The 18,819-nt window shown below is 39.5% G+C and overlaps 2 protein-coding genes across 2 annotated transcripts; one reads left to right on the top strand and one right to left on the bottom strand.

Annotated features, from left to right (window-relative positions):
* Positions 1 to 1,922: 1,922 nt before the first annotated feature.
* On the top strand, positions 1,923 to 17,471 carry MEIOB (meiosis specific with OB-fold). The gene is made up of 13 exons (XM_040590421.1): positions 1,923 to 1,991; positions 5,371 to 5,428; positions 6,759 to 6,890; positions 7,636 to 7,708; positions 8,992 to 9,187; positions 9,696 to 9,796; positions 11,477 to 11,529; positions 11,626 to 11,721; positions 12,096 to 12,197; positions 12,678 to 12,831; positions 13,205 to 13,388; positions 13,878 to 13,964; positions 14,847 to 17,471. Exons 1-13 carry the CDS (start codon positions 1,923 to 1,925, stop codon positions 14,973 to 14,975), a joined length of 1,434 nt encoding a protein of 477 aa, XP_040446355.1. The 3' UTR covers positions 14,976 to 17,471.
* FAHD1 (fumarylacetoacetate hydrolase domain containing 1) lies at positions 17,249 to 18,803 on the bottom strand. Its single transcript, XM_040590431.1, has one exon. It carries the CDS (start codon positions 18,661 to 18,663, stop codon positions 17,983 to 17,985), a length of 681 nt encoding a protein of 226 aa, XP_040446365.1. The 5' UTR covers positions 18,664 to 18,803; the 3' UTR covers positions 17,249 to 17,982.
* Positions 18,804 to 18,819: the final 16 nt, after the last annotated feature.

Below are 18,819 nucleotides of genomic sequence, written 5' to 3'. Positions count from 1 at the left end.
AGCTTTCCTCTGAGCCCTGGGGCCATGGCTGGCTGCCAGAACCCTGGTTGCCCTTGCACTGCTCCCCTCACACCTGTGCTGGCCTCTGAAGGAAGGCTGCACACAGCAAGAGAATGCTAAGCCCTTTTCCCACCCACAGCACTTGCTGCCATTTTGTGTTCCTGTCCTCAGCCGCCATTTTGTCTCTCTGTCCTCAGCACCTCACGTCTTCCTTTCGGGGTGCTGCCTTCCCACCCCAGCTGCTCTGTGTCTCCCCTGAGACCCCTTGGCAGTAGCTGGGGCTGCGGTAAGGGCTCCTGCCTCCAAACTGGTGCTGTCTGCAGCCGTGTGGAATGGCCGCCACGTGCTGTCGGGTCTTGGGGAGGGAAAGACATTAGGTGGAGGATAGGCCCACACAAGAAAAATCTCTTTGCAGAGTCTGTCCTGGCTTTTGGGGTGCAAGCTCGTCTGGTGGCAGACACCACTTTGGGATGGTCATACTTTTATTTATTATGATTTCCCTCTTGTTCTTTCTCTCAGAAGCAGGTCTGATCCCAGGTCGTTGTGAGAGGGCTCCCTCGGCTGTCCTCGGGAGTGCTGCCCTGCCTCTGAGGGGTGAGCGAGGCTGCAGCTTCTCCGGTAGGGCCTGCAGCATTTTAAATCTAAATTACCTCCTTAATCTTCCTTGGATACTTGTGTTCCCAGTGCTGTTTTCTTTAAAGTGATTCAGCTGTGGTGTGAAGTATGTGCTTTAACAATATTTAACTTCTTTTGAGGCAAGAATATTAACATGCCTTGGAGGGATAGCTGAGGTGACTTTCCTACATAAGTGAACATTTATTCTTCCATATATTGGGATGGGAATAGGTTTGAAGGCCTCTTTGTTCAGTGGTTTTTGTAAGGCAAATTTGGGATATCTTCCTGTGAGAGTTTGGTTTGAAATGTTCTTTTTGAGAAATCACTTTGGTCTCAGATAACTGCTTGCTTTTTAAAGAGTGTAGACTATTTCTTTTCTAGTGTGTTCAACAGTTCATTATACTAATGCATGATGAAATGGTTAACAGTTCTCACACAAGGTGCCAGGTATAAAGACTGCAAAAGCCATTCAGGACTTCTCTTATAAAGTTTGAACAGGAGTCCTCTGAAAAATGTCAGCAGTTCTCTCACATTAAAGGTTATTAAGATTTGGACAACTTGATGGTTCCTTTTACCAAAAAAAAAAAAAAAAAAAAAATCTGACAACTATTTGCTAAATATCAGTAATGTCTCTGAGTGTACCCATGAAATAATAAGAGGCATTCAGACAGGCTAACAAAGCATCCATAGCCCAACTTTGGCATCAATAGAGAGGACTTGAGTGCACAGCAGCTCGCAGGAATGGGCAGTAATGCTATGTTGGCAGCCTGGAAATAACTGATATTTTTAAATTTTATTTTAATGAATTAAAAACTTTTCTGCTTTGAGGACAGAACACACTCACATTTTAAAGTAGTTTAATATTAAGTCCAAAACTCGATGAACGTGGTTTGCAGCCCAACGCTTTTCTTTCCTCCCATGTAAATGGCCTTTTATATATGAACTGCCTCATTAAATTCAGTTGGGTTTCCCAGACAGGAGAAGGAGGGTAAATATTTTTCAGAGGTTGGTGCTAATGGAGTCATTTAATGCTGAATAAATAAATAAATAAATAAAAATTACAGACCTTTATTTGAGAAACACAAGTAGAGCAGTTATAGTAAAATTCATAACTTACATTGCCAAATACAAACAATAAAGGATTGTCTACTTCAGACAGCTCAAAATGCTTTTTATTGAAAACAGATGCTATTCAGGTCAAAACATTTGAGTTAAAAAATAACTTGTTATTCTCACTGTGAATAGTTAAGTGATTTGTTTAAATTTTTAAAAAATCTAAATTAGTTTTCTCAAGTTACAGATAAAGAATGGCTTATTCTGGTTCAACACAGGACTTCGTTGCACTTTCAGATCTGCATCCAAATCTTGCTCGTCCTGTAAGTCGCATAGACATAGTACTTTTGTTCTCAAATGAAATTGTATACAACTGTATTATATTACTGCAAAATTATGTAATTGACGTGTATTTAGATACTAATAGCATTAGTATAATTGTTAGATATAAAGTACCTTACCTTCTTTGTGTATAAACCAGCAAAATGAAAATTGATGCTGTTGTTGTCCATAGTATGAGGATACTACAACTATAGATATTGACTGGACAATTCAATGTCTGAAAGTATCAGAGGCTTCTTTGTAATGTTTTAAATGGATGCTGAATTAGTAAAGACATGTACAGAGTCAGCATTATGTAGTCACAATACATCTGTAACCTACAATGGTCTTTCACTACAAACTATGAACGTAAGGCCCAATCCTGCAGTCTTTACTTGTGTGCTCAATCCCTCTGAGCTAAAGAACATAGTCCTGAATTATTCAAACAAAACTCTTGTTGAATGGTATGGTGTTTTAGCTGGATAAAAGTCTCACAATTACATGTCAGGTAGGATAGTTTCTGTTTCTTTAGAACAAAAAACAGGTTTTGTGGTTGTCAGTTTGTAAGGAGCTAAGAATTTTGCTTGTGGGAGTACAGGAGAGCAGGATGAACCAAAACAGAAACTTAAACAGCAAAGCTTGGTAGTTTGCAGATTCGTACAGGTGTTTGAATGATTTCTTTGATTGTTTTTTGTTGTCATGATATGAGTGAGGACTATCATCAATGGAGTAAGAGCTGAACAGGGGAGTGTGCTGTAAAACTCAGTATTTTCCTCTTTTGGGTTTTAGATGGTTGAACAAAAAATAGGGCGTCTGGGGAGCACAGTTTTTCATTCTTCACTCTCTAAAATGGTGTTTTAATGTGAGAGGGAGAAGGCTATGTTATTCTCTGTCGCAGTGTTTCCCACCCTTCACTGTGTAGCCCAGCAGCAGTAACATCTCTTCTGAGTATTCAATGGTGCTGGGAATTGGAGCCTGGAGGACAAAACAGAGGCAGCCTTTCCCCACAGGTGCACTGGGAGCTTTGCAGTGTTACAACCCTGTCTCCCCATCCAGTTTAAAGTAGATGCGCTGTATGCCCCATGGAACTCCTGATGCTTGTGGAGAGGGTAAAACCAAGGAGTTTTCCTGTTCCCTCAGCTTTTTATTTGGGAGGAGCACAGTTTAGCCCTTTTTTCTCATTTCTTTCAAACAAATGAAAGAGAAATCACAGAAAAGGGATGAATTAGGAGAAGGAGTTTTATACGCTCTCCCAGCGGTGTTGTATATTCTTTCCAACTTTTTATAAACTCCTGGTCTCCAGCAAAGCTAATTTAATTTGTCATTCACTGCTATTCTCAGAGTGATCCACTCACTCAGTGAAAAGCTTGTATTTTACAAATAAAGATAATCTTGAGTATCGCAATTAGCAACGTATAGTGAAGAAAGTATTTTTATAAAAAAGTAATTCACTTTTATCTACGATGCAGTCATGATCTCACGATTACTACCTGTTTAGGAAGCTAAAAGGGCTAAGCATACATCATTCAAAGTATTAAAATGTCACGGTTTTTTACTTTGCAGCTTGTTTTTTAAAAGTGAAGTAGATCAAAGCCTAAGAAACCTGCAATGCGTTAATGTTGCAGTTTCATGATTTGGTTGAGCAGCCTCAAGCAATGCTCTGCCAAAAAAGGCAGTGCTGCCTGCTTCCCTGTCACAGGCCTGTTCCGCTCCACTCCTCCTCTTTTGGTGAAACTAGTGCTTGTGTAGTTGCAGAATAAGCTGATCAAGGAAATGATCTCTGGAAGCTGTCCTACCCTCTTTCTCCCCAGCCACCCCCCAAAATAGTTTCCAGCCAGATCACTTCCTTCTGCCAGCTTGCTGTGCAGGCTTACTGCTAATACAAGAGCAAGAGAGAGGTGAATATAGTGAATATATTTGCAGCAGGGACAGGGGAGATGTCTTTTGGAAACCACTGATTTACATCAGCTTAATTCATGTGAAGTCATCCCAAATGTCAGGGTTTTTTGACCAGTGGTAAGATACAGGTAATGTTGCACTCTGATTTAATTGAAATGTTTCCTGTTTTGGTTTTTTGGCTTTTTTAAGAAACAAAACAAAACAATCCTAATCTAAATCACTGCATGTTATGGACAGAAAGTATTCTGTTAGAAAGACTGGAAGAACTAGGATATTGCACTGTTGTACCCATAGTCCTCTTAATGAGTTAGTTTCCATCGCTGTAGGATAAGACAGTTACCTTGCTCCATCTAGTGATTCAAAATAAACTGGGAACATGAGATCGGATATTTGAGCACGTCAATATCGTTACAGGGAAGTCAGGCTGCATTGCTTTGTGAATAGGTGCAGGATTCAGCCTGTGTGGACTATTAAATGTTACACTGCCCCTTGCCAGCTGGCTGCTGGGGTTCGCCTGCTGGAACGAGGAAGTCAGGCAGTACTGCAAGTAAATGTCCGTGTGAGGTGGAGGATGTGTGGGACACTGTGTTTTGAAGGATCCATGCAGTGTTGCAAATTCAGTCTCCCCTTCCAGTCCTTGTTACCAGCTTTCATTGCTTACCTCTTAAATATCAAACTAGCACCACAATACTCTTCTCTCATGCTGAGGAGGACCTTTAAAAAAAAAAAAAAACAACAAAAAAAAACCCCCAACAACCCACCACACAGCTATATATTAATACATATATGATCCTGTGTGTATTTGCTCCTAGTAGTTTTGTTTGACAACTCAGTCTGGGGTGCTTTTGCATAATAAATACAGGTTTAGCAAAGCAGAATAAGATTGATTTTGTTTTGAATCGTCAGAACAGTTCATTGCCTAAGCTCTCTTTGTAGTTGGTTGAGAGACAGATAGCAAGAAAGAAGAGGAACCTGTAGAAATTTGTTGCTTAGATGAGGCTAGGATAAATGGCCCTCCCTGTGGATGTACATGTGTGTATTCTCGTGCTGACTGCAGGGGAAACCTTGGATGCTTAACTGTAAAATAAATCCTGTCCAGGCTTTTCATGGTGCATTTAAGGAGATCTGAGACCTGTGCACAGAGCATGAAATAACAATAGTGCTGCCTACCTGAGAAGAGATTGCTGTAGAACAGCCAAAATTGTGCATGTTTTGGGTGAGCTTTTGCCCTCCCATTGTCTTTACAAACAGAAACAGATGTATTTCTCCTAATATTTTTATTAGTCACTCTTTTTCTTTATGTAAAATTGTATGTTTATGTTTTAGCCTTTAGTTCATATGGTACTTTGAAATAAATAGATTAAAATGATTACCAGTCAGAAATATGTTTATTATCATCAGTGAAGTACAAGTCCATGAAATCTAATTCATCATTTACATCTGTGTTTAATACTTGTAATCTATAATATTTTTATTTTTTAGAATGTAATCGGTGTGGTTATTGGGAAAACAGATGTCAGAGGCTTTCCAGACAGAAAAAGTACAGTACCTTTTAACTGGTTTTCCTTCTTTTTCTTATACAGTATAATTTGGCATATATAACTGAAAATAGTATTTGAACAATAAACAGACTTCTTAGTGTAAAACATATAGAATAAAAATGCACAAAAAAAATATAATTGTGTGTGTTTGAGAATCAAGATGAAAAAGCAGCATTAATTTGGCTGGACCTTATAAATTATAATTTGTTTGGAAAAACTTAATCATGGGAGTGTTTCAGGGTCTAGAAAGATGGTACTGATATAAACCACTATTGTATAAACCTGCTGGAACTGATCTGGTCCCTTCAAATTCATTCTCTCTTAAAACAGATATGTTAAGGATCTGTCCTGAGGAGCAAAACAAGTAATTTCTGGTCTGAGATGTTAATACAGCATAAGTTGGAAATTGAAATAACATATCCACAGCTTAGAGTTGATACAGACACAGTTAGGAAGCATCTCCAGTCCCAGAGAGCCATTCCCGCTCTGTGCGGAGTGCTCAGCTCTTCTGCTGGATTGTTGTCACGCTGAGCTGCTCTGGTGGTGAATTTTTAGAAGGCAGGCATCGTTGTCACCATAAGCAATTCTATACAGTTTGAAAATGTGGTGTTCATATTTATGCCTCCATGGAATTATGCTTACCCTATACATATTACTATAGAGTTTTCATTGATAATTTAATTATTGCATAATGCTGTATGATCCATGGAAAGCTTTGTTAATTAGCTGCAAGAGAAAAGGGAGTGCACTGTTTCAGAGACTGGTACCCTCTTGACCATGAATTTTCCATAAAGCCAGAAACACTTTGCTTACTTCCCTTTGAGTCAAACCCCTTCGTACTACCTGGCCGCTGATACTGCCTGTGGTCTGCAGCCTTGTATGTCATCAGGGTGGTCTTGTACGTGGCCATGGCCACTAAAAGACAGCCTGCCTACTACAAATTTTGGACTAGTAGGTACGCTCATTCACAGAATTGCTTCATGTGATAGCCTCGTTGATGTGTTTGTCCATACCTTGAATGTAGCATCGTACGGTTCTTTTATTTCTCTGGCATTAGGTCTATTTATGCGATGCTGCCTGAAGTTAAGTGATATGTGTACGTGGATGGATGGTTCAGGTCCAGCTGCAGCGTGAGTTGTAGCCATGTCTGTCCGTGAACACGTCTGCTTACTGAGCAGGCTCCTGACCTCTAGTGGTACTTTCCGGATTGAGGGTAGTAATTTCACAACAAAATCTAGAAAAGCCTCAAAATAGTAGTTTTTACACAGACCTTCTAGATTGAAATCAAGTTGTGCTAATGAATTGTAATAGTACTGTTTATTTTTGCAGACATTGGGTCCGAAAGATACACCTTCAGTTTTACTATTCGTGATTCACCAAGCGATTTTATAAATGTAAATTGTTGGGGCAGAGAAGAGTATATTAGATCACTTTCAGAAAGCTTTAGAGTTGGTGACTGTGGTAAGTTGGAGTTTATTCTTAACATGTTTCTGTTTGAATGTGGGGTTTTTCCCAGTAAATCAGTGTTACATGTTTGTGGTTTTGCTATATTTTTCTCTGAGGACTCAGAAAACAGTGTAATTGGAAACAAATTGTTCAGTTATATTAAGTAAAAAGAGGAAAGGAGTAAGATCTCAAGGATTTAAATGCAAAACCAGTAAATATGTCAACAAAAAGACCAGATACAAACCCACTGAATGCAGCCACCCAGAACTTAGCTATGGTTAACCTATCTATAGTCTTAAATGATATTCAGTTCTTATAAGTTCCAAAAAATAAACTGTAGTTCAGTGTTTTTCTTCATTTTTGTTTAGTTATAGATATGGCTATGATTGTTCATAAAAACACATCATAAATCTTGTATTTATTTCTAGTATGTGCTTTTATCTTGTTAAGTTAATAGAACGACTTTGCTGCCCATGGTTGCTAGACCAGTGTTTGGATGAAACTTGTGACTGTGAAGAGCATACACAGAAGAACTCAGTGTTGTTTTATTTCCATTAAATGTCTTGAGGACTTCTGTGGGACTTTGGCTTCGTGTGAGCTGCCTGGACAGATCTGGTTTTCAGTATGAAAACATTTGGCAATAGTTACTGCACATACCTTTTGCACATCAACCTTGAAAATAACCATTTTAAAAAGCCATCTCTCTTTATGTTTATCTGTATCCAGTTTCCTAACGTTGCTTATCAATGTTTTATTTTAGTTACAATTGAAAATCCCTTAGTTCAGTCAAAGGAAGCCGAAAGGGAAGAAAAATTCAGCCCCGTAACTCCTAGGTAAATTTAAAGCATAGACTGGCAGTTCTTTCCAGAAAGATTAAAGTTAATACTTGCTGTAGTTGCCGACCAATTGCAGCAGCATGCAATTAGTAGAAGTAGTTGGGGTTAGTCACCTTGTGTAGCTGAACCTTCCACCCAGTGTTCAACTATGTATGGTTAAATCATCTCAAAAGAGAATGTATTTCTCTGTATATGGTCTGTGGAGTTTTGTAATTCTGAGTAGTCTACTAAAATAATTTGAAACTGATTTTGCTGAAGTGTTTCATCAGACATAACTGTTCTATAGACAGTATATCCTTATCAAAATCCATTCAAATGACATGTTTATCTAAAAGGTATTTGCTATCTGTCGGTCCGTTCCCTAAAATCTGAACAGTTTGAACCAGTATATGAAACTAACATTGCAAGTCGTACTTTAGATAGATATAACTTCTTTTAGGTATCTTAGATGTAGGTGTTATCTAACATGTAGTTGTTAGACTAATATGCCTGTTCTTTAATTAGGGTTTCTTTCCTAATTGGTCAGATTCTAATATTTTTAGTCATATGGCAGTTGTAAGGATATTGCATATAAGCACATTATATTGGCAAGTTGGAAGTTTTATATTCTTGCTCTACTGATGATCTCTAAGGTTTGTAGCAAATGTACAGCTATTGCAGTTACACTCACTTTCTGGCTAAGCAGAAATAAGTAAAAGAACAAATGTCAGGTAGAAACTTCACTGATGAAAAGAGCTCCTCTCTGAGTCTATAGAGTTCATAAGCATTTGTAAAATACATTTGTCCAGAATATATTGAATATATCTTATTTCCACTGGCTAACAGTACATTATAAATATTACTGAGGTCACTGGGTTATTTACTTTTGAAAGCACTTTACCATATCTAGTCTGACTATACTGATGTCTTATTATGTCATGATGCTAAAACCTCTCAGTTATCTAGATTACAGACATTTCAGAACTTATTTTATTTTTAGGGATTGATAAGAGCTGACAGAGTTACAAATATGTATTGTACGTTGCTCGTGATTCACACTGGCTTTTCAATTCTAAATGAGTTTAATGTACACAACAAGTCATCTTCTGTAAGAGAAAAGCATGTAACCTTTTCAAAAATAAATTTAGAACAAATTACACTTTTTCATATCTTAAGGGAAAAAAGAAAGGAATAAATCAGCAGTCATTTTTCTCATGTGAATTGAGTTAACATTTTACACTGTTAATATATTGGTGAGTGAAATGTTAATCAATGTGATTTGTTTTGTGCATACTATCTAGTTGCTACAAATTACTGCTCAGTGAAAATCATTCAGTGGTCAAAGCATCTTCATGTTATGGAAGGGACACCAAACTACTTTGTCTGTTGCATCTGCCTGTCAAGGACCCTCAGGATTATTATTCACTGGGTGATATCATTGCAAATGGACAAAGCCTTGACGGAAGAATCCTTAATGTGCTTGCAGCTGTAATGTCAGTAAGTTAAGGAGCCACAACAGAGTAGTGCTTGTTTACTGTACCATGGGTAACTGAATTGACTAAGTGTGAATATGGATTTGGGGACTCACAGTGGATGGGAATCAGTGGGTCTGTTTAGGTTGGCAGTCACCTGGGCTGAGATACAATAACCATACAAGCTACTTGATGAGATTTTTGTCAACACCACGAGGAGGGAAATTGAGGGAATGGAAATGTCCTATATCAGTCATCTTTTCAAAATCATGCATGTGCAAGCAGTAGATAACTTGAAATTTGTAAGCCACAAATCTTTATAAAATAAAATGTGTCCCTTTATCTTCAAGTAAAATTACTGTTAAACATTTGTTACACTAAACATAGTGTGCATGGGGGTGGTGGGTGGTTTTTTAGTGGTCTACAGGGATATTTTTTTCCCCCTTTTCAACTCTTCTATTTGCTAGGTTATCCCTTTTATTCTCCTGAACACTTAGTAAAGGAAACATAAATGCTTCTTTTTCTTCTTAAAGGTTGGGGAGCCAAAGTATTTTATGACTTTGGACAAAAGAAAAGGTCAGAGATGTGAAGTAAAGCTGTATGATGAAACAGAGATGTCTTTTCCAATAGTATGGTAAAATGCTTTTTATTTCACTACAAATACACAATTAACACAAGACTAGGTAAAGAGATTAACTGTAATTACATACTGTTACAACACTGTCTTTTAATTTAAATTTATTATTTTGGTGGCAACTGTGATGAGGCAGCAAGGTACACCGCACAGAGGCTTAAAAAAAGAGATTCAATAGAGTGACCTTATATACATTGTTGCTGGCAGACTGCTAGCTCATGAATGGCAAAATGAAGCTTAATTCTGAAGAGTTACTTTTTTTTTTTTTTTTAATGTGGAAATTCGAACTAATTCAGTAAATGGCATTTAAAAACAGCTGCAAAGGCAGTACATTTCTTCCACAAACTGGGCATGAGGAAGAGGAAGAGCATGCTTCATTTTTAAAGCCAAGCAGAATTAACAAGTGGAATGGAAATAGGCTGAAATAGTTTTAAATGTTTAAAATAGCACAGAAATATTTTGATACTACTTTGGCCATATTTTCAAGCTGTATCCCATTTGCAAACCTGACTATGTCCATACCGTTTATGCATTTAAACAGTGACTTGTTTACACAGCAACATTTGCACTTTGCCCATCCTTTGTTCAATCAACTTGTGGCTTACTTACATGCAAGGGGGGGGGGGTATATTAGTTTGCACTGGGTTTGCTGTTCGTTGTTCCTCTGTTGACCTTTGTTCTTTAGACAGAAGTAGCAAGATAGCATTGCACTCTATGTCTGAGTTAGAAACTGTATTACCATTCAGTGTAATGTTTAACACACTTGATGTACACACACGAACAATAGGCAGCATCTATGTTGTGAAGCTTTCTAGCCTTTGAGCTGCCACCGATGTTGATTTTGCAGCAGCAGCTCCCATCGTCTTGTTTCACAGCAACACAGAGCTGCATACTTGAGGCCTCAGAAGCAGAGTCTAGGTGCCTTTTGTACTTTCATGGAGCTGTAGGTAAAGGCAAAGACTCAGGAAATCCTTGAGCAACAGCATTGTAGTGAAGAGGTTTTGGAGGCCATCAGTGAAAGAGATGGCTGAGCAATGCTAAAGAAAACGTAAATATTTCAAATCTTTCTCCAAGGATTAAGAAAAAAAACCCACCAGAACAAAACTGTGCTTTGGCAGTATTCTTGCCGTCCAGACTTAAAAGGAACCAAATAAGATTTCATCAAGGGACTTAACCATCAAATTATCATTTTTGAGGGATACCACTGACCTCACTCTAGTCTCATCATCCACAGTTACAGGGTTGCAAAGCCGGCTGAACATCTGGCCTGGCGATGTGAGCAATCAACTTGTTCCTACAGAAGAGGCTCAGCTGATAAGCAGTTATTTTAACTGTGATTTGCTTTAGTTAGAAATTACTCTTGTCAAATCTCTGAAATACAGTATTTTTCCAGGTATATTCTTCATTTAATCATTTTGAACAATCTAATAGCCCTTTATTTTATCCTGTTTGGCATGGGATGAAATAGGGGCTGTATTAGACTGTACATAAAGCATCCTGGCTGGCTGCAAACCAGATGCCTGTGGATTTACATGGCATTTCATTTGCCCGTGTATGTAATGAAGGAGTTGTGTCCCCTTTGACTAATTAAATTATTACTATATTATTTAGTAATTTAGTACTAAACCGTTTGAATGCTATTTTAAAAACATTCTGCTACATTTACTTTCTTTAATTTAGTTGGGATAATGAATCTATTCAGCTTGCGCAGAGTTGGATCCCACGAGAAACAGGTATAATAGTCTCGGGCTTATGTTTTTACTGTAGTTCATAATGTGATACTTATTCTACAGTGACGGGTTTTGATTGGGGTTTTTTTGTGTACACAGTAATATTTGCATCGGATGTGAGAATAAATTTTGACAAATTTAGAAACTGTATGATTGCGACTGTGATATCAAAAACCATCATTACCACTAACCCAGGTAAGAGCTGTTGAAGTATTGCTTTGGTATTAGTAATCATTATAGGCTAGAATGCACAAATGATTTTATTGGAGGTCTGATTTCTTCTGCTTGCTTGCCTCAGAAAACTCACTGCTTCTTTTCCATTATGTAGTGGCCAATGCTTTTGGCTTCCACCCATTTATCTCTTTTTTATTTTTATTTTATTTTATCTAAGCAGCCTTCATATATTCCATGTAAGACTAACAGTTAAAGTGAAAAAGAGGAAAGCATCTCTTGGCTAATTCCAGGGGACAATGTGTTGGTGCTACCAGAATGAAAAGTTGTAGAATATAATTATGCTGTTATTTTTACATGCTACATATATTAATAATTTTTTAAAATACATTTTCAAGAAACAGCAGAAGCAAATGTTCTCTTCAGCTTCATAAAAGAGAGTGCACAATCAGGAACTTTGCATGATAAACTGAAGGAGCAGTCAAAAGAATCCATTAACTGTAAGTATGGTTCCAAACACTTTGATTTTATTTAATTGTACAGTGTAGTTTCATAGTGCAGCTGAAATACTAAGTTCTTACAAAACTAAGGTATAGCCCGGCTGAATTGTTAAAGTTTGGGCTGTTGTTACTACGGGTTATTCCTTATATTGTCAGTTATGTGTCTTCAGGGTTGGTGACTGCCAGTTGCAGCTTGTCTGGTGTGTTCTGTCTTGAATGAGTATGAAAAATGGAGAGGGAAAGTTTTCTCTCAAAAAAACATTCTGGGGGATACAGAGATTAAATATTAGATATTTTCCTGATTTGAGTCTGCTTTTGTCCCCAAATGGTAAGCCTGCGTCAAAAGGAAGGTGTGTGGGGCTTTGCTGATGCTTTAGATCAAATCTTCTCCTGTTTATTACTGTAAGATCTGTTTTTTGTCTTCGCTTTTCTGTGTCATTTCTTTCTCAGATGCACTTAACATGTTTTTTAAACTTCTAGTGGAGACTATAGTTGATGTTTATACTGTGAAACAGCTGAAAGAAAAAGCTTTCCAGAGTGATGGAAAACTTGAACCAGTCTATGGCATTATTTACGGCTACATTTCTACACTGGACATTGATGATAATGCATCTAAAGTTGTACGCAACAGATGGTAAGCAACTGCCTGTTTTAAATTTGTATTTAAAAATGCTTGTCCTTCTTCTCTGATCCCAAATTAGGTAGAACAGTATTTTAGTCCAGTTCCAGACAAGAAATAAAACTCCTCTGGAGGAGTCCTTGTAGGTTTCTGTTGTGACGACTTCCAGAAGTAGCAAGGAAGAGGAGCTGCCTTTATGAAGGACCTGCTTTTTCCTGTCCTAGAGGAGCGAAGAAGAAAGAGGCCATTTTGTCTCAGGCAGACTTAAGAGTTTAGAAGATGAAGAATTTTTTTAAAGAAAAAATGTCTCTTGGGAAATCTCAGTCTAGAAAACAGTTTCAATTAGGGAGGAATTGCATATATGCATTAATTACCTTCTCTGTTTCAGTTCAATATGCCGTTTTATAGTGAATGAAATGTCAAACACATGCACTTTCTGCAGTGACGTCTCTCCAGATTCAAAGTCAACTTTTGCAAGCTTTGACATACTCGTCGACCTGACAGATCACACAGGCACTCTTTATTCTTGTTACCTGTCTGACTGTGTAGCTGAGGAAACATTAGGCTGCACAGTGAGTAGAAATGAATTAGCTTGTTCTTATTTGATCTGAGCTGTGAAGCCTGATGAAAATTACAAATTTATGTAAATGTTCTTTGTGTGTGTGTGTACATTGGTTAAACAAATTGCACATGCATATGGATATAGACACACAAGGCTTTTTAACAAGTCAAAAGTTAGAAATCAGTAGCTGCTAATAAGAAGAAATGTGTTAAATGTAAGACTGAATTTTCAGAATACCACTTTATTTTAATTAATTTGCACTTTTCTGAAAAGATGGTTGGAATTCCCTAACTTTGATTCTCAGAGACTGCAGTTTATTCTGATTAATCTGACTGTCTTGGTACATTTATCACACCAAACACCATGTTAAAATAGAAAAATACAGCTTAGAAATGTATTAAAAAATGTGTAAGATGCTCTTTTCATCATCACTTTGTTGTGGAGATGTTGTTATAACTATATGCCAAAGAAGTGTTCTGTGATGTCCTGTTATTAACAGGTCCATGAATTCCTCGCTCTAGCAGAAGACAAGAAGACTGCATTGAAATGGCAACTTCTTTTGGAACGAAGCAAGATTTATTTTAAAGTTAGTATTTAATGTTAATTTAAAACAGTGGCTGTTTCCCATTCCCATTCAGTAGTATATTTAGTACTGATTCCATGTCAAGTCTGCTGAACTTTTAAAAATAAGGATTAGGTTTTGTACATATTCTGAATATTCCAGTACTCTGTCGGAATTCCAACACAGGGGATGTCCCTGCAGGATCAGATGTGCAGGCCTCTTTCAGGAGAACTATGGAAGACACAAACTGCTCTTAGCCAATACTGATTAAGGAGCTGGTATTTCAAAAGCATGCATATGTGATTTCCTCAGCCACTGGCTTCTATGGCTGTAGGTTTATAATGAATAAAGTTAACAGTATCTGTTTGCAAGAAGGCAGCACAGTTAATATACGTAACAGATTGTATGGTATATGGCGTCACCCAAGTATATTTCTCAGTCACCTGTATTTTTAGAAATAATGCAATTAGGTGTGTCTAAAATCTGCAATTCTCCTTAAAGCAACAACAATATTGGATTCACACACGTGGAGCAATTGTTAAAAGATCTGCTATTATTTGCAGCATCCATTTTTAATTGCATGCTGTATACTGGACTAGATTCCTTTTTCATAAACTGTCTGTTCTAGACAACTCTAAACTGACTCCCTTTTTAAACTCACTCTTCTCACCAAAACTGTTCTTACTCTCCCATCTCCCCTACCCTTTGGCTCTATTTCCAGGAAAAAATGGAAGTGTTTTATTTTAGCAGTGGCAGGTATATAGCATGACATGTGTGTACTCATACATAAAATAATGTAAAATAAGTATAACCAAATCTGTCAATTAAACATGCTGTGTGATTTTTGAAAACAATGTATTTCAAAGTGCTACACAGCAGTAGAAACAAAGACAGTTATTTTTACAGGTTACTTTGTCATCCACTTGGAGAACTGGACTGAAAGTGAATGTTCTTTCATGCAAACTGGCAGACCCTAGAGAGGCGAGTTGGAGCTTGCTGGGAAAAGAGACTGGAAATAAGAGATTACACTATTAATAACAGCTAGGAAAAATACTCTCTTTGCTGTATTTGTAGAAGTAGAATGCTGTTGTTGTATTTCACCAAGTATGTTCTGACAGTAAAGAAGGAATATGCATGACTAATGCCTATAATTGGGCTTCTGTGTTGATCTTTTTCAGGTTATTGTACTTTAAAAAGTGTACTAGGGCCTCAGCTTAAGAAAAGTTAGTTCTACTGAATTCAGCTCCTTAGAAGTGGAGTGTAAGCTTTCTTCACTTGGTTTAGAATACCTTTGAAAAAATCGGAAATAAATAGTACAATACAGGTCTGAGCTGCTCTGTTTTCAACTGTCTGCTACTTTTGCGCTACTTTTGTCTTAGTGCAAAATTAAAGCCTCACTTTGAAATACTGCCTGGGTTTGTGGTGCATGTTGGTAAGTCCAAACACGGAACTTTCGGCAGCTGCAGAGGCTTGGAAATAGCCATGGCGTTTGCAAGACTGCTTTTCTTTGGGGCAGACTAAGTCTTATTAGAAGAGACTAATCAATTTCCAGGGACCTCTGACAACCAATCAAGCTAAGACTATAAGACTATGAGTGGCAGAGAAAAAGGGCTATTCATTCGCAAGACAGTTGTTCTTAGCCAAACATAAAGAACCCAGGTATGCTTATAATATGCCTTTATCCATGTTTTTTCTTTCCTATTTTTTAATCTATTTCTGTCCTTAGCATCCCCTGCAGCTGGTGCACCGGTCCTCACCATGTGAGCGTATGGGGACTTATTTCAAATGGTGGGAAGATACCAGGGCCACCTTTTACAAAGTATTTGTTAGGTTAAATACCCTGCGGAACTCAGATTACACTTGGTGCACTACCTACCTGTTAAAGCAACATGGCACACAGAAAACAACTACGGAAGCAGTAAATGTTAACAAGTAATCCACCAAGATTGCATCCTCCTACTCATGTGAGTGGGAACAAGGGACTAAAAGCACACCAAAAAAAATTTACCATGTTGGGTCACTGCATCTCTTCTGTTGCAGCAACAAACAACGTCAACCCTTTCCAGCCGCAACAGCTAATATTCTGGTGAATGTTTCCGGTGAGTTTAATTAGAGCTCAGCTCCGCTGTCAATAAACAGTGCTGACGGCCAAACTACAAATGATGTGTTGTTGCTGTTGCCATAGATGGTAACGTTTGACAGGCAGGAAGAAATGGAAGCAGCACAGAGAGCGAATTTAATTCTTCCTCTTTCAGAATTTATTGACCCCAGCTTCCCTGCTCAGCCCAGCTCTGTCGGCCTGACTTTGCTGCTTGGCCCAGCTCCCCGAGTGGCAGCAATATCAGAGCACAGCTTCCCACTGACAGAGCCAGGCTTAAATCGAGGAGCAGTTTGGGCTTCTGCGAGCCCCGGGGCTGGTTGTGTCTGGAGGCAATGGCTATACGCTCCAGCTGGCCTCGGTTCCTGAGGCTGCCCTTGGATGGAGTCTGAATTATGTCCACAGCACATAGGTCTCATCATATGAAGAACGTTTACATTTGCTTTAAACTATTGGCTTAAGTGAACTGAAATAATATGTGAAATATATTATTGTTATTTCACTGCATATAAATTTTTTAGTTCACTCAAATTACAGCAAACTGAAACACCTGCATGTTTGCCAGACTGGTGCCCAGTGCAGGTGGCATATGGGTATGCAGTAGTGTACTACAGATGCATGCAGCTGGAGAAGCAGGCTGACAGGAAAATATCTTTTTCTTCTGCTACATGTTGCTCTTTCTTTTTATGACATGATTTGCAGTATCCTGGACTATGCTGCTCTTTCACAGGGGTGCTCATCTTTGGGCTACAGTAATTTTCTCTGTAAGACTCTCCAAATGCACTTCTGAACCCACAACTTTTTCTAGCGATTATTAAGATCTGGCTCCGATAAATGGAAGCATTTAACTTCGGTCCTGGCACATATGTAAAAAAATAAATCATCTGTTCCTGTTAGAAATCAGTCAGTTCTGTGCAACGTTTGAAAATGGTAAGTTTTGATGTTTGCGGGGGGAGGGTTCTTTAAATTATATTTTACAAATCACTGTCCCTCCTTTGAATTTCAAGAGAACCCGCTGTCATGCAAACTAGTAGAGAGTGTTTAAATCAGTTGGAGTTTGGAAACTGGAAAAGTTATACAGTGTGGCTTTTTAACAGCTGGAAATAGTTAAAAAATTCCAACTGTTCCACTGTAAGTAATGGCAGTTGCTGCAGTTAGATTTTTATTAAAAATATATTTAAATGAGTAAAAGTAAAGACAAGTTTGCTGGTGATCTTTAGCAGTGATCTTCTTTATTCTTGATCTTTTATATTATTTTACTCTTAGAAGTATATGTAAAGCTCAGTTTAGGGAAAAAACCCAACGATCTGCCAAGCATCTGGCACACTTCCTGCTGCATTACGCCCCTTGGAGTGGGAGGGAAAGCAATCCTCATTTAATTTGTACATTTGAAAAATGCACGGAGGAATCATGAAACTAATCTAAAAAGCAAACATCTTTTTCATTATAGAACACCCCAACGAGAGAATTTCCTTCTCAAGCTGTAATTCTTGATTTACTGTTACATGCATCTTTGATTTTTACATTGCATGGGTGAGCTTTAGCTCCTGCATCACCACTTTAATAATTTAATTTATAATTTTTATTTTAACACAATACATTGACAAAGCTTGAAGCATCAGGAGAACAGAAGAGCACACACCGTGAGCACCAGCCACTGGGCACACAGTCTCCATCGCCAGTTCCAAGGTACGGTTTAGGTATTAATCCCCTTCCCCAAGCTGGATTCCAGGTTCAGAGCCTCAGAGGAGGCTGAAGCCTCCACGGAAATGGGGTTGTTTTAGTCAAAAGCCTTTCAAGCTCATGGGTTACGTGTCCCTGATGCGTGGCAGTCCGTTCAATGGTTGGGCCGTGTGAGTGTCTAATGTACAGGACGGCTTGTGTCTCTCTTCGCTCCCCAGATGTTCACAGAAAAGCCTCTTCCCTGCGCAGACGGGCTCCCGGTTAGGATCCACGTGTCTGCTGCGCTACCTTAAAGCGCATGGAGAGGACATCTGTTATCCCGGCCTCTATCTCGTCGTTGGCCTGCACAGACCCAACTCCTTTGGGAGATCCTGTCAGGAGCAAGTCCCCTTCCTCCAGGGTGAATATTTCACTGATGTAGCTGATCAGGTAAGGGATGGAGAAGATCATGGAGGAGGTGTTCCCTTCCTGCCTCAGCTCTCCGTTCACCTTGAGCCAGATCTTCAGCTTGTGAGGGTCTGGGATCTTCTCCTTGGGCACGAAGTCACTGACGGGGCACGATGTGCGGAAGCCCTTGGCCAAGGTCCAGGGCAGCCCCTTGGCTTTGCACTCCTGCTGGGTGTCCCTGGCCGTCATGTCCAGGCAGAGGGCATAGCCGGCCACATGCTCCATGGCAGCCTGCTGGGACACGGCCCGTGCCCGCTTCCCCAGCACCACCCCCAGCTCCACTTCGTGGTGCAGGTTGGCGCAGTAGTAGGGCCGCAGGATGGGCGAGCCCTCGCGCACGTAGGCCGAGGAAGGCTTGAGGAAGAAGAGGGGCTGGCGGGGCAGCGCGCTCCCCATCTCCTCGGCGTGCTCGGCGTAGTTGCGCCCCACGCAGACGATGTTCCTGCCCCACTCCCAGAAGCGGGACAGGGGTTTGGAGGAGGAGGAGGAGGCCATGGCCACCGCGGGTCTCTCCCCCCGCGGACCGCGGGCGCCCTTGGAGCGTCCTTGCCGGGCCCGGAGCCGCGCCGCCGCCTCTGCCCCGGGCCGCTCAGCGCCGACCCGCCGCTTCCTCCCCGGGTGCGCCGGCCGGGCAGGGCAGGGCCGGGCCGG

The sequence above is a fragment of the Falco naumanni genome, chromosome 4 (genome assembly GCF_017639655.2).
Source record: "Falco naumanni isolate bFalNau1 chromosome 4, bFalNau1.pat, whole genome shotgun sequence".
Lineage (NCBI taxonomy): Eukaryota > Metazoa > Chordata > Aves > Falconiformes > Falconidae > Falco > Falco naumanni.
The sequence above is the reverse complement of the archived record's forward strand: the minus strand, read 5'-3'. Positions and strand labels throughout refer to the sequence as shown.